A 16,072-nucleotide genomic window follows, 5' to 3' on the forward strand; every position below is an offset into this window, starting at 1 on the left:
CGCCGTTGGCTCTGATAGACACTTCCAAAACACACCCACAGCTGTTTTTCAGATGGCCGGCGCTTAACAGGGGGCCAACCACCTGAATAGTGGGTGGCAGTGGCGACAATACATAGATTCATGCAATGCATGAATCTATGTATTGTTGAGTGACGGGTGCAGGAGAGAGGGTGGCGCTCCTGTGCCCACTATGGACACACCGCCACTGGTCTGGAGAATATTCATATTAAAATGTCCAGCTTGGCCTTGACATCAGATATCATTTTTTGTTAAGTGCTTTAAAGGTGGGTAAATTGCAAACCATTCCCCAGGTATTTATTACCTCTCAAAGAGACGACTGCACTTACCATGACAAATCTATGCACTCACATTTATAAGATATAAATAATATGTTTCAATAAGTCTCAAGCAGGTGGCGACCTTCTAGGTGGTCAATGGTGAGCAAGCCCCTCCGGGTGGGTGTGATGTAAGCAGGGTTGCCACTTTTTTTTTTTTAGCATTCACTATAGGATTGTACCAGACCAGGGACACCTTTTGAATGCGCCAAAGAGAATAGAAATGTGGCGTGCATAGTGCCCCCTCACCCTCCTGTCAGGCCCTATTCTGAGCCACATTACTGTCTGAATATTGTGGCCGGGTTTCAGACAGACTGAAACTCGGACACGTGATTCAAAACCTGGACCATCTGGGTGAATCCCGGACAGGTGGCAACTGCTGCCTTTTCACTCTGTCACCAGCTAGTGTAAAATCAATTTCTGTCTGGTCACCTTATTACTTTGTCGATTTTTGTCTTCAGATTTACCAAAACCATATACTAGGGAGGTCAAACCTTAAGAGTTTCAATTCATATGCAGTCAGGCAGGCCCTTGCACTACATGGTTTTGGTAAATCTGCAGAAAGTCTAATAGCGTGTATGGGGTCCAAGTCTAAGCACGTGATTTAGTGGGGGGCGCATGAGGAAATGTAACAGTATTTTAAATGTGTATGTGGTGTGTTTCCTTCCTGTTTAGGTACTTTTCTCAAATTTTGGAGGAACATGGACCCCTCAAATTAGATGATGAAATTCTGATCGCGGAGTACAAAAAATTTCCAGAGGAAACTAAAAGGATGGTAGAAGCATCGGGTGGACTAAAGGATTTTCTCCTGGGGTCTTTATTGTTTTCCATGGATGGAGACATGGTTACGCTAACAGGTTATGACATTCCATACTTGGAGCATGATGAAGGTGGACACCAACTGAACCCAACCGCTAACGAGTTCACGCCTTCATTCTCTAGACCTGTACCTGATAATATTGACTTATATTCTGACCCCAGTCAGCCTGAACCTAAAAATGGTAGTTCTAGATCAGCTGATGCAAGTCGTCCTTCAATCCCACATAGTGATATAGCCTTTAATTATGCCGAATATCCTGTAATACATAATAATTTTCATCAGCGAACTTTAGACTCACCTCACAATCCCACCTCTGATACCGACCAGGACTCTTCTGATAATGATGATGATACGGATGAAGCTAGCGCAAGTAGCAGTGACTCTGATTCATCATCTTTTAGCGATAAAGATGGAACAGTGAGTGAAACTACATCATTAAGCCAAGACAATCTTAACATGGGTGAGCTGGACTCTAACATAAGTCAGTCCTTTGACAGTGAAAGTCAGCCAAGGAATAAACGGACCGCTATAGTATCTGTACAGGTAAGGAGGCTTCATTGCGTGTCCAAGACTATGAATAGTTACAAGGAATCTCCAGCTATACACCTAACTAGCCTTAATATTGTGTCTCCACCCAATCCCCAACACTTATGCTACCTAACTAAAAAATATTATATATATATATATATATATATATATATATATATCGATAGAGATAGAGATATATCTCTATCTCTATATATATATATATATATATCTCTATATATATATATATATATATATATATCTATCTCTATATATATATCTATCTCTATATATATATCTATCTTTCTTTCAGACTGCTCTGGTCATGCGATTTCCCTTGTGTGAACCAGTGGTGGCTGCAGGGGACGGGAGAGAGCGCTCCAACAATGCCTAGTAATGCCTGAAGAGGTGACATCAGCCATAGGCTGGCTTCAATGTCCCAAGCATTGTCTGCAGTCCCTTCTCTCACATGAAGAAGCGCTGGCTGACAGGGGAGCTGAATCACGTGACTGGAATAGAGCCAGCTGAAAATGGCTAGCTACAGTGGATACTTGGTTTACGAGTAACGCGGTTAACGAGTATTTTTTTTTATTCTGACTCGGTTTGTTGTCTTGCCATACGAGCAGAATTCAAGCTAATGGGGTGTGCAGTACTGCATGGTGCTGGGGCGCCAATGTCACTTGGAACGATTCGGAGGAAATACTTAGAATCACTCGGAAATACTTTGTTCCTGAGTGTTCCCAAGATCCGCCGAGCTGTCCCCACCTCTGGCGGCATGCCATAGAAGTCGATGCGGAACAAATTATCTTCGTTTCCATTGACTTCTATGGGGAAACTAGGTCTGATATGCGAGCGCTTTGGATTACAAGCATTTTCCTGGAACGGGTTATGCTTGTAATCCAAGGTTCCAATGTATAAAGATCTTTCTTACACAGGTTAGTATAGTGTAAGACCCCTTTCACACTGGGGCAGTTTGCAGGCGCTATTGCGCTAAAAATAGCACCTGCAAACTGACCTGAAACAGCGGCTGCTGTTTCTCCAGTGTGAAAGCCCAAGGGCTTTCACACTGGAGCGGTGCGCTAGCAGGACCGCTCCAAAAGTCCTGCTAGCCGCATCTTTGGAGCGGGGTGTTTACCGCTCCTCCACCGCTCTTTCCCATTGAAAGCAATGGTAAACTGCGGCTATACTGCCAGCAATGCGCCTCTGCAGAGGCCCATCGCGGGCGGTGGTAACCCTTTTCCGGCCGCTAGCGGGGGTAAAATCACACCACTAGCAGCTAAATACCGCTGCAATTCCGACGGTAAAGCACCGCTAAAAATAGCGGCGCTTTACCGCCACCGCCCCAGTGTGAAAGGGACCTTAGGGGGAGACGGGACATTTTTAAGGCTAGTTAAGTGTATTGCCAGAATTCGACTTTAAAGGGAATTTTTAATTTATACCGTGTTGTTTTGAAAACAATCCAAAGATCTATGTTGTTGAAGTGAACCATATTCAGCTTTTTCCCATTCAGGACAAAGTGACAGGTTCTCTTGATAGACTAATTTCTTTCTGATGCTGTGTTCCCCCTACCGCCCTTTTCACCTGCCTGGGGCCTAAGTAGAAAGTGTAAGTTCAGGGTTGCTGTGTATCAGAGAATTGCACAGGTCCGAGGATCTTCACCCTGCCCCCTCGTGACCATACCCAGGCTTGGCAATTGGCCATTTAAACACTGAGCACTGCATCATGGGAGGAACAGGAGAAGGTCTCATGCTGCATCATACCCTGATTTACCAGTTGTTTCCTAGAACTCTGGCTGGTGATCGGTGTCAGAGGAGTGTATTGAAGGTAAGTAACGGTGTTGGGGTTCCCAGCCCGCTCTGAGAGGCAGTGTTGATGCTCCCAGCAGTGATATTCCCAGACTATATGTATTTTTTTTATATTCCCAAGCTTAAAGATCAGGGATGTTTCTTAAGATTTATTGTCTTTTCTTTTCTTTTTTCTTTTTCTTTTTTTTTTTTAATATGCACATGTTAACGATTAGCAATGCAAATAGATTTAATTTATTAAACAACCTCTGTAAACTTGGGGTTGGTAACAGTTGAGTAGCAATGAATTGCATACAAGGTGGCCTTTTGAGAGCTGTCCCAAGCCAGCCTTTCACCTAGCACCGGTAATTTATGTTAGATTTTTATATATATATATATATATATATATATATGCGAGAAAAATGATAAATGGATAAAAGATCACTTTCAGAGCTTGTTTTTGTTATATATATATATATATATAACAAAAACAAGCTCTGAAAGTGATCTTTTATCCATTTATCATTTTTCTCGCATATCTCTATCTCTATCTCTATCTCTATCTCTATCTCTATCTCTATCTCTATCTCTATCTCTATCTCTATCTCTATCTCTATCTCTATCTCTATCTCTATCTCTATCTCTATCTATATATATATAAAACTCAGTGTGTGTGTGTATGTATGTATGTTCCAGTATCACGTCCAAACGGCTAAAGATATTAACATGAAACTTGGCACACATGTTACTTATATGTCAGCAACAAACATAGGATAGGTGGTTTAACCCTTACACACCCCCATTTGCCATGGTCGGGGTTTTCCTTTAAAGTCCCATTCAACTCTATGGGAAATACATGTTACTTCATAACTTCCAAACGGCTGTACATATTGGTCACATGTTACTTATATGTCCACTTAAACTATAGGATAGTTAATTTATCCCTTAACTGCCCCCATTTGTGAGGGTCTGGATCCCATGCAAATCAAGTCCCATGCAAATCAATGGGAAATGTATGTTCCCACATAACTTCTGTACGCCTGGAGATATTTCAATAATACCTGGTACACATATTACTTATATGCCAAATAAAAATATATGACAGTTAAATTAACCCTTACCTACACCCTTATATAAAAGATGGGTATATTTATATTGCTATGATTTTCCTCCCCAAAAGGTTAAGATAGGAAGACCGGGCAACGCCGGGTATTCAGCTAGTATATATATATATATATATATATATATATATATATATATATATATATATATATATATATATATATATATATATATATATATATATATGTATGTGTGTGTGTGTGTGTGTGTGTGTGTATATATATATATATATATATATATATATATATATATATATATATATGTATGTATGTGTGTGTGTATATATATATATATATATATGTATGTGTGTATATATATATATATATATATATATATATATATATATATATATATATATATACACACACATACACATACACACACACACACACTATTGTCAAAAACTATTGGGACAATTGCCTTTACACACACATGAAATTTAATGACATCCCTGTCTTAGTCCATAGGGTTAAATCTTGAGTTGGCCCACCCTTTGCAGTTATAACAGCTTTAACTGTTCTGGGAAGGCTGTCCACAAGGTTTAGGAGTGTGTCTATGGGAATGTTTGACTCTTCTTCCAGAAGAGCATTTGTGAGGTCAGGCACTGATGTTGAACTAGAGGTCCCTGTTCCAATTCATCCCAAAGGTGTTCTATCGGGTTGATGTCAGGACTCTGTACAAGCCAGTCAAGTTCCTTCACCCAAAACTCGCTCATCCTTGTCTTTTATGGACCTTGCTTTGTGCTTTTTATTGAGAGATGAATAGAAATCTATAAAGTGCTGGCAAAATCACTATTGTGGTAGTATCTAGGCTCACAGGCAGTTGTCTAAAGGTTTTTTTTATTTTTAAGCTAGAAGCAAGTTCTTGAAAGTTTATACTAATGTTATTTTGTTTTCTTTGTTATTTCAGGTAAATATAGAAATGTCACATTGTGAAGTGAATACAGATGCCTTTCAGCCCTTTGAGTCTCGTCAGGTAAGACGTTTCTTCATGGACAGAACCCAGACTTGGTTTTCCTGATAACTTGACTTTTTTCTATCTTTTTACCCTACCACCTCCAGACAGAAGTGCACTCAGTTCTGCGCTCCTGTCACCTGTTTTCAGCAAACAATGGGCCAAATCTTGTTTTGGCTGATGTCACTCAGCTGGTCCAGGCTCTGGAAAGATCCCTAATGTGTATGCCAAGAACTGAGCCATCTTTGATCGCTCAGTTCTCTGTGTAGAGCCAGCAGGGGAAAGATGTAGCTGAGATTAGTGCTGCAGCTATGTAGGCAAGTTTGCTTGCTTTTTTGTTTTTTTCACATTCCCATACTTCTCCTTAAAAAGACATGCTGGTGGGTTAATTGGCTCTGGTCTAAATTGGCACTAGTGTTTTTTTTTTTTTTTTTTTTGGAGCTCAAGTTTAAGCAACCTACAAGTAAATAACTCCTGCTAATGCTTGAAGCCAACATACCACACTCTGAATTTTGGCCCTGTGTAGCCAAATCCATAGTTGTAGTGTAAAAGTAAAAATATTCTCAGGCCTCTGCCCCATGGTGCTGTAAAAACAGAGATTTATCATCAACCCAATGTAAAGGCAAAATTGTAGCTATCACTCTGAAATTTAAGTGCATCCGGAATGTATTCACAGCGCTCCACTTATTTCACATTTTGTTATGTTACAGCCTTCTTCCAAAATGGATTAAAGGAGTCCTCCTTCACTTACCTCATCCTTCGATTTTGCTTTTAAATGTCCTTATTTCTTCTGAGAAATCCTCACTTCCTGTTCTCCTGTCTGTAACTCCACACAGTAGTGCAAGGCTTTCTCCCTGGTGTGGAGAAAGCCTCTTGAGGGGTGAGCAGGAGTGTCAGGATACACTACTTTGCAGATAGAGAAAGGAGCTGTGTGTTGGGCATCCTAACACTCCTGCTCGCCCCCTCAGGAGTTTTTTTCCACACCAGGGAGAAAGCCTTGCATTACTGTGTGGAGTTACAGACAGAAGAACAGGAAGTGAGGATTTCTCAGAAGAAATAAGGACATTTAAAAGCAAAATGGAAGGATGAGGTAAGTGAAGGAGGACTGCACTAAGGTAAATGAAGCTATTTAGGCAATTTTTTTTTTACCTTTACAACCCCTTTAAATTCATTATTTGCCTCAAAATTCTACAAACAATACCCCATAATGACAACATGAAAGATTTTTTTTTAAATGTTTGCAAATTTATTAACAATAAAAAAACAAAAAAAATCACGTACAAAATTATTCACATCTTTTGCCATGACACTGAAAATTGAGCTCAGGTGCATCCCATTTCCACTGATCGTCCTTGAGATGTTTCTACAACTTGATTGGAGTCCACCTGTGGTGAATTCAGTTGATTGGACATGATTTGGAAAGGCACACACCTGTCTATATAAGGTCCCACAGTTATCAGTGCATGTCGGAGCACAAACCAAGCCATGAAGTCCAAGGAATTGTCTGTAGACCTCCGAGACAGGATTGTATGAAGGCACAGTTTTGGGCAAGGGTACAGAAAAACGTCTGCAACATTGAAGGTCCCAATGAGCACAGTTGCCTCCATCATCCGTAAATGGAAGAAGTTTGGAACCACCAGGACTCTTCCTAGAGCGGGCCGCCTGGCCAGACTGAGCGATTAAGGGAAAAGGGTCTTAGACAGAAGAGCAACAATCTCTGTAGTAGTCCCATAATCGGGACTGTATGGTAGAGTGGCCAGACGGAACCCACTACCCAGTAAAAGGCACATGATAGCCCACCTGGAGTTGGCCAAAAGGCAACTGAAAGACTTTTAGACTATAAGAAGCAAAATTCTCTGGTCTGATGAAACCAAGATTAAACTCTTTGGCCTGAATGACAAGCGTCAAGTCTGGAGGAAACCAGACACCTCATCACCTGGCCAATACCATCCCTACAGTGAAGCATGGTGGTGGCAGCATCATGCTGTGGGAATGTTTTTTAGTGGCAGGAACTGGAAGACTATTTAGGATCAAGGGAAACATGAATGCAGCAATGTACAGAGACATCCTTGATGAAAACCTGCCACAGAGTGCTCTGGACCTCAGAGTTGGGGTGAAGGTTCATCTTCCAACAGGACAAGGACCCTAAGCACATAGCCAAGATAACAAGAATGACTACAGGACAACTCTGTGAATGTCCTTGAGTAGCCCAAACTTGAACCCCCGATTAAACATCTCTGGAGAGATCTAAAAATGGCTGTGCACAGACACTCCACATCCAACCTGATGTAGCTTGAGAGGTCCTGCAAAGAATAATGGGAGAAACTGCCCCAAAATAGGTGTGCCAAGCTTGTTGCATCATACTCCAAAAGATTTGATGCTGTAATTGGTGCCAAGGGAGCTTTTATAAAGTATTGCAAAGGCTGTGAATACTTGTGTACATGGGATTTTTTTTATAAATTGGCAAAGATTTCAAACTAACTTCTTTCAAATTGTCATTATGGGGTATTGTTTGTAGAATTTTGAGGCAAATAATAAGTTTAATCCATTTTGGAATAAGGCTGTAACATAACAAAAATTGAAGCACTGTGAATACATCCCAGATGCATTGGTGGAAATGTTTGAACAAGGAGAGGTTATCTCTGTCCCTTCAAAAAAAAGTGCTATACAATTCGTTGGTACATGCTTCAGCTCTTTGAGGATCTTGATGGGTCTTTCTGTTGTTGCAGGGTCCCAGCAATGAAAGTCTACAGTGCTAATCTGGTGATTATTTAACTGGTGTTTTCCATTTGTGGAAAAGCACATATGCAGTACTTTGACTCTTGGCCAACTTACCTGCAGAATTCATTTTCCTGCTTCACAGAAACCCATGTATAGTATGAGATTGTATGTTTAATGTGAATTTGTGCCATTGAGTCGTCACCCACTGCTGAGTGACACTGGCAGAAAGCTAGCCATCGGCATTTACTACTCTTCCATATTAATATGTTAATGTGTTAATATGTTCTTATTTCAGGGGGATATTTTGCGTATGGAAAAGGAGCAGACAGCACTAATGGAGCAACTCAAAGAAGCAACTGAGAAATATGAGAGCTTGAAGAGCCGCTTCCAAGAGGAGATAGTGTCCCTAGAAGCGGAGACGACAAAGCATGTAGAGTATACTAAGGTATCGGTGCTTTTTTTTTTTTGCTGGAATCACACAAATACATAAAATAGAATGCGTACTTTTAATAAAAAGAAAACGAGACTAATACACAACTCCCACATTGGTCCCTAAAGATAACCAAACAACTCATTATCCTGTACGGGGCTCTGTCCCTTTGTGAATGAGCCCCAACTTTGTCCAAAACCTAACAAATACATGTTGGCATGATTTAGAATTTAAAGGATTATGGGTGGAGGTTGAAGAAATAGTTTTAAAACTATGAGATTTTCAAGCGGTCAAAACATTTTGGAAACATGAGATGTTAATGGGTTTCTTGTAATATCTATCCAAAATCAATTTGGTAAAAATAAAATGTAGACTTCTTTTGAAATGAGCTTATGCAAAGCTTTGCCGTAACATTTCGGCTCTGTAGTGACCATTGGAAATCTGCTTTTTACACTCCTATATGGATGGTTGGATATTTTATTGGTAACAATAGAATGTTAAACATGAGTTACTGCATGGTTGTCGCAATGTATTATTTATTCTATTAATATGTAAATGAACTCTGTTTATTTTTTGTAATAAAAATTTTAATAAAATTTGACTGGTAAGTAGTTACACATACGGTACCATTCAAGTCCAATTCAGCCTCTCTCCAATTCCCTTTACCCTCCTATATGCAGCCCTCAAAATTTCCACTCGCCTACTAGCATTTGGCGAGTGGATTTAAGCTGGGGGCGAGTGATGACAGGGCTGCATGACCAATCTCCCTCCAATCTGTGCCTACACTTAGAGTCCCGATGAGATTGGCGGCCGAAGAGGAAAGGTGCATGCTCGCGAAAAGTAGTCTGGTGAGCCGCAGAGCAGTACACAGGTGCTCTACTTAGAATTCTCATTAAGCCATGGGACCTAACAGTATGACCTCTCTGAGCCTGCCCCCCTCCCCCGGGCCCCGATCAATGTAGCTGGAGAGCAGAAAGTAATGAGTAAGGTGGAGGATTGCAAAAATTACCACTCCGGTGCAGCGCTCACTGAAAGTTGCCCTGACATGAGAGCGGCAGCCTTCTAGTTTGTGCAGTTTTCTTCTCCTAGTGCTCTATGTAAGTGTCCAACAGTTTAGCCTGAGCACTGTGGACTGGTCTCCATGTGTAGTGTGCGCTGTGCTATGGTGTCAATGGCTGTGCAGTTGTGTGGATCTCAGCGCTGGATTGTACTTCCTCCCGCTGTGCTGCAGCTCCTCTCCTCTCTGCCAGCCTGAATAAAAGAGGGAAGTGGGGACATGCAAGCGTGGAGCCGCACACACAGGCTCCTGATGATAAGATGAATGGGAGAGAGAGAGAGGATGGATAATAGTTGCAGAGGAGACAGCAAGAGAATGGGGAAGAGACCCAGTTCTAGTGCCCTGTCCCTCTGGTCTGCCCCCAGTGCCCTGTCCCTCTGGTCTGCCCCCAGTGCCCTGTCCCTCTGGTCTGCCCCCAGTGCCCTGTCCCTCTGGTCTGCCCCCAGTGCCCTGTCCCTCTGGTCTGCCCCCAGTGCCCTGTCCCTCTGGTCTGCCCCCAGTGCCCTGTCCCTCTGGTCTGCCCCCAGTGCCCTGTCCCTCTGGTCTGCCCCCAGTGCCCTGTCCCTCTGGTCTGCCCCCAGTGCCCTGTCCCTCTGGTCTGCCCCCAGTGCCCTGTCCCTCTGGTCTGCCCCCAGTGCCCTGTCCCTCTGGTCTGCCCCCAGTGCCCTGTCCCTCTGGTCTGCCCCCAGTGCCCTGTCCCTCTGGTCTGCCCCCAGTGCCCTGTCCCTCTGGTCTGCCCCCAGTGCCCTGTCCCATTTTGTTAAAGTTGTTGTTGGTAATATTTAATTTTGTAACTTGATTCTGCATAAAACATTGTCATTCCATGAGATAATCTATGAGGGCGTGTTTACGGGTGCAATTAGGCGCAGGGCAGTGTATTAATTAGGTGGGGCAACTGGTGGCGAGTAACTCTTGAGGCCTGGCTAGTAGCTCAGGACTTGAAATTTTGAGCCCTGCTATATGTACCATTTAAACATTTCATTGTACCATTGACTTCAAACTTAAAGCGGGGGTTCACCCAAAAAAAAAATTCTAACATTACATTCAGCATACTAACAACATTTACTGTATGCAGGTCTTTATTTTTATTTTTTTTGCTGTACATACCGTTATATTGTGATTTTTTTCCCCCGGCTTCTGGGTTTTGATTCCCGCGGGACTGGGCATTCCTATCCCTGGGTTATATGATTGACGTCTGGTGAAACAGTTCCCATGTTGCACAAGGAGCGTCACCAGATTTCCGTAAATAGCCGAGCTGAGAGTCGGCGCTATACGGCGCCTGTGCAGTCAGCTCTACACGGCAGGTGCCGTATAGCGCCGACTCGCAGCTCAGCTATTTACGGAAATCTGGTGAGACGCGCCTTGTGCGACATGGTAACTATTTCCCCAGACGTCAATCATCTAACCCAGGGATAGGAACGCCCAGTCCCGCGGGAATCAGAACCTGGAAGCCGGGGAGAAAATCACAATATAACGGTATGTACGTCGAAAAAAAATAAAGACCTGCATACTGTAAATGTCGTTATGCTGGATGTAATGTTAGAAAATTGTTTTTAGGGTGAACCCCCCCGCTTTAAAGGCTATGTTTAGCTGTAAGTAACAATAAATGCAAAAAAAATTTCCCCCAAGTAAAAAAATTTGCTTTTACTGTGTTTTTACACAGCAGCCTTCAAAGTATTGCACCTGCAATCGGTGGATTGTGCGGGTGCAATATCAGGCTCCTGAACACTCTCTCACTCCAGCTCTCTACTCCTACTTCTGTATGGGTTTTTAGTTTGAAAGCTGGAGGAAGATTCAATGAACTTTAAATTCACTGATCATAACATTTGTAGTCCATTGAGAACTACAAGATGGTGGAAGACAGGACTTGTAGTTTATTCATTTGCAGATCTCTGTGAATGAAGACCACAGTTGTATGGGCAGAGCCCTGCACCTCTGCGCTGTTTTTCAATGTAACAGTGGCTACGGGGGAGAGGAATCCCCGCCCACTGTCAGAGGGGCTGGGTTGTGTTCTGTAATATGTTGTATACTACACCCTAAATGCAATTGTAACATATAAGATGTTCAGAAGGTCAACCTATCCTTCAACTGCAGATCAATGGGAGTTGTCCTGGGGAACTTCATCTTCTGAGCAACCTGCCGTGGACTGCTGTATACATGAAGTTCTGCAATTGCCTACTTCCCTGTATATCTTACCGGGTTTCATTCTCCAATACTTGTTTTCCTCCTGCAGATTGCAAAATTAGACCTGAATGCGCTCCAGCAAGATCAAGAAAATAAGTCCAAGAAATGGCAGCAAGAGAAGAAGGAAAACCAGGAGAAGATTAAGGCTCTTAAAAATAATATTAAGATGACAACAGATGCCAGTGACAGGTGAGAACTTGTCATTTACTTGTCTGTACATAATCTGAATTGGAATATCACACCTATTTATCAGTGTGGCATGTAATCTCAAATATTTATTGTCTATTCCAGTGTTCTCGTAAGTACAAAGGGGGGGGGTGTATATATACATACGCTGGGAGTTTAAATTGGGTGCACAAGGAGGGATAGTGCACCTCCATCCCTAATCTGAGTACAAAAAAAAAAAAAAAGTAGGGGACTTTGAGGCAGGCTAAGAGACAATATGGGAGTAAAGATTTATTGCCAGAAGTGTCAAAATTCGTAATATTGTACATGAAATGTAAATGCTCAAAGCATATACAACACCCTAAAATAATGAGTAGAATGAACTTGAAAAACATTACATACATATGACCATAATGTAAAACATGAATGCCATAACAAAGAAGCAAATATACATGGTGCAATAAGGGGGATGGAAAATCACACTTATGTATTAACGGCGGTATTAACCCTTTTTCGGCCGCTAGCAGGGGTTAAAATCTCACCGCTAGCGCCCGAATATCGTGGTAAATTTGACGGTATAGCGGCGCTACAAATAGCGCGGCTATACCGTCACCGCGGCTCCACGCCTCAATGTGAAAGAGGTCTAATGGGTCTGGTTTATAAATGTGCCCAGGGGTACAGAAATGTTATTGTAGAGCCCATCTTAGACAGAATTTTCAAGTGTCAAACTGTCGCATGTTCCATTGCTGTCAGTACAAATGCATATCCGTTTTATAAGCTTGTCTAATTACTTGGACACTGACCTCTGCAACCTCAGTGTAGCCCAGTTAAAAATTTGTTCGATCTTATGTTCGATTGCCATTTTCCTGCATCAGTTTTTGTGCTTCTCTCTTGCCTTCATGAGTTTAAGTTTTTTCTACTTAACAGAATTTTTCTTTTTTTCTCTCCTCGAAGGTGTTCTAGAGGCATTCAAGAAAAGAAAAAGCAGTATGAAGCATATATAAAGGATTTTGCCAAGATACAGTAAGTGTTTTTTTTTTTTTTGTTATGCGATTTGTTACGTGTTTGTACCCTTCAAAAAAACTCCCTGTAATGATATAAGGAAAATCCTATCCATTTAGCTGATCATCTGTGGTGATTGCAATGTCGCACAGCCCAACAAAATCATACACAGGAGCTGATCGATCTCCTAACTATCATGACAGTATTTTTTAAAAGCCGATCTCCAGCTTTAATTTCACTTCAACTAGGAGAAAGAAGATTTGCTGTCCAAAGCCCTCGACTTTGGAATACTTTACCAACCTCCATTCAGTTGGAGGAGAACCACTTGGCCTTTAGGAGAAAGATGAAAACCCATCTCTTTTGAGGTCAAAGGAGAAATGGTCAAACAAGCGCCCAGAGGCAATTTAGTTTGCATGTGCAGCGCTATATACATTTTTCACTCACTCACTAGTTTGTTTGGGCCAAGCTGGCCCAAACAAACTTAAAAAAAAGAGTGGTCACCACACCAAGTTAAAGCACATATAGCAGCGGATAGATTAAAGGCAGGTTTGCCTGAAGGGAGGACACCCCTCCTTAAAGGAACACCCAGCAAGAGCACAATGGTAGCTGAAGCCATCCAGTGCGTCCCCCGCATCAAATTCAACCAACTGTACAAAAAAGTGGCAACCGCCCCAACCTATCCTTTGCTAGTGTATTTCCTACACTAACCGTTGCGCCTGCCGGGTGTGCTCTATTTATTTGTACATACATACAGTATACATCACTACGTTCAGGCTGTCGAATGTCATCTTTCCATCCCAAACACAGAAGAAAATTAAGCTGGGATGAACTCTGCTCAGCCATTCATAGGCAGCTTTGTATTCTCTGATTTAAATACAAAGCTTCCTCTGATTTGTCTGGAATGGAGATGATATCATACTCTCGCCTCAGCCAATCAAAATTAAATGTGTTCTTTCAGAGAGTACAAAGCTGTTTTATGAATGACTGTGCAGCGCTCAGCCTGACTCAATTTTGTTCTGGGTGTAGGATGGGAAGTTTATGGCATCCCTTTGCGTTTGGGCATTCAGAGTGATTGTGCCTTGTGATAGCCCCTTGCCCCCACCATACAACGCCCACAAAGGGATTTTTCCAACCTTACTGCAAATTTATAACACGTTAAACCCATCCCAAACATTGACAAGTGAAACTAAGCACATAATGGAAAAATACATGAAGCAGAGGCTTACAGTGCCTTGAAATTACAGTGCCTTGAAAAAGTATTCATACCCCTTGAAATTTTCCACATTTTGTCAGGTTACAACCAAAAACGTTAATTGACTTTAATTGGGATTTTATGTGATAGACCTTTACAAAGTGGCACATAATTGTGAAGTGGAAGGAAAATGATAAATTGTTTTCAACATCTTTTACAAATATCTTAATAGTATGGTGTGCATTTGTATTCCGCCTCCTTTACTCTGATACCCCTAACTAATATCTAGTGGAACTAATTGCCTTCATAAGTCACCTAATTTGTGAATAGAGTCCACCAGTGTGAAGGTTAATCTCAGTATAAATGCAGCCGTTCTGTAAAGCCCTCAGAGGTTTGTTGGAGAACCTTGGTGAACAAACCACATCATGAATTCCAAGGAACACACCAAAGGTCAGGGAAAACATTGTGGAGAAGATTAAAGCAGGGTTAGATTAAAAAAAAAATATCCCAAGCTTTAAACATCTCCCGGAGCTCTGTTTAATCCATCATCCGAAAATGGAAAGAGTATGGCACAACTGCAAACCTACCAAGAAATGGCCGTCCACCTAAACTGACAGGCCGGGCAAGGAGAGCATTCATCAGAGAACGTTGGCCCTTTTTAATGTGATAAGTAGCCTCACTGACCAGTAGGCGGGTTGGGAAAAGGACTTGAGTGGGGCTAAACATGACATCTACAAGAAATTTCTGGATTTGGAAATCATGTCAGCTGCATATTGATCTGGATATACTGGATCATTTTGACTTTAGTTTGCTTTTTTAACATCACATGCAAGGTGTAATTGTCCAAATGTGTGTGGCAAGGGGAAAGGTTATTTTACAATCTGTACTTCCATTTGTAGTGTAACCTTTGATCCAAGTCCCCTGCAATTGCTATTTTCTTATATAATCCCAAATAGTTTTTATTTTTTTATTTTTTTATCAACAGTATTTAATAATTTATTATTCTGTGTACATTAGCTGCTAACTTTCCCGTATAGCTGAATATATATATGTCTGTGTATTTAGTTACAGTAAATTTGATAAAGAAAAAGCAACGCTGGAGAAGCATGTAAAGAAGTGCGAGGAGGAATGGGAGGAGAACAGACAGAGGGCCTTAGCTTCTGAGGTGAGAACCCTTCTTTCTAGAACACCAGTTCTAAGTTTGGGAAGACCCATAACAAAAGCCATCTACATGAATCATTTAAAACTGAAAAGTAATCAAAGCATATAATACTTTGTATATAGCACTGGAGAGTGTGTTAGGACTACATAACGCCTCCCCTATTTTCTCCATAATAGGAGGAGGTGCTTTGTAGTCAGAGTTGGCAGGGAACAATGCTAACTGATTACAGACCCTGAGGCAGATAGTACAAGAAGTTATCAGCTCACAAGATTTTTGGCTGGATGAACGGCTTTTTTATTTTATTTTGCTGAGCAGTTATAACCAAATGCTTTCAATTAGCATATTTGACAGACCACAATAGAAATGCATTGTTACTGTTTACATAAACCTTAAAGGGTTTGTAAAGGCAGAAGGTTTTTTTTAATGTTAATGCTATCTATGCATTAAGATGAAAAAGCCTTGTATGTGCAGCAGCCGCCCTAATGCTTACCTAAGGTCCCGCTTTGTCCAGCGATGTCCACTAATGTCTCAGCCGTCTGTGATTCTCCTTCCTGATTGGCTGCGTCATTGGCTCCCGCTGCTATCAAAGTCAGCTAGCCAATTGGGGGAGAGGGGGTGT

At 41.7% G+C, this 16,072-nt stretch overlaps 1 protein-coding gene across 1 annotated transcript in view; it reads left to right on the forward strand.

The window, feature by feature from the left end:
- Window positions 1–16,072, forward strand: part of TTC3 (tetratricopeptide repeat domain 3) — a 181,810-nt gene that overhangs the window by 147,996 nt on the left and 17,742 nt on the right. Inside the window, exons 34-39 of the mRNA XM_040338963.1 lie at window positions 1,011–1,698; window positions 5,496–5,561; window positions 8,557–8,706; window positions 11,982–12,121; window positions 13,052–13,120; window positions 15,357–15,456. Coding sequence (XP_040194897.1) covers window positions 1,011–1,698; window positions 5,496–5,561; window positions 8,557–8,706; window positions 11,982–12,121; window positions 13,052–13,120; window positions 15,357–15,456 — 1,213 coding nt within the window. The remainder of the gene's footprint in view (window positions 1–1,010; window positions 1,699–5,495; window positions 5,562–8,556; window positions 8,707–11,981; window positions 12,122–13,051; window positions 13,121–15,356; window positions 15,457–16,072) is intronic.

This window comes from Rana temporaria, chromosome 2, assembly GCF_905171775.1.
Source record: "Rana temporaria chromosome 2, aRanTem1.1, whole genome shotgun sequence".
In the NCBI taxonomy this organism is placed as follows: domain Eukaryota; kingdom Metazoa; phylum Chordata; class Amphibia; order Anura; family Ranidae; genus Rana; species Rana temporaria.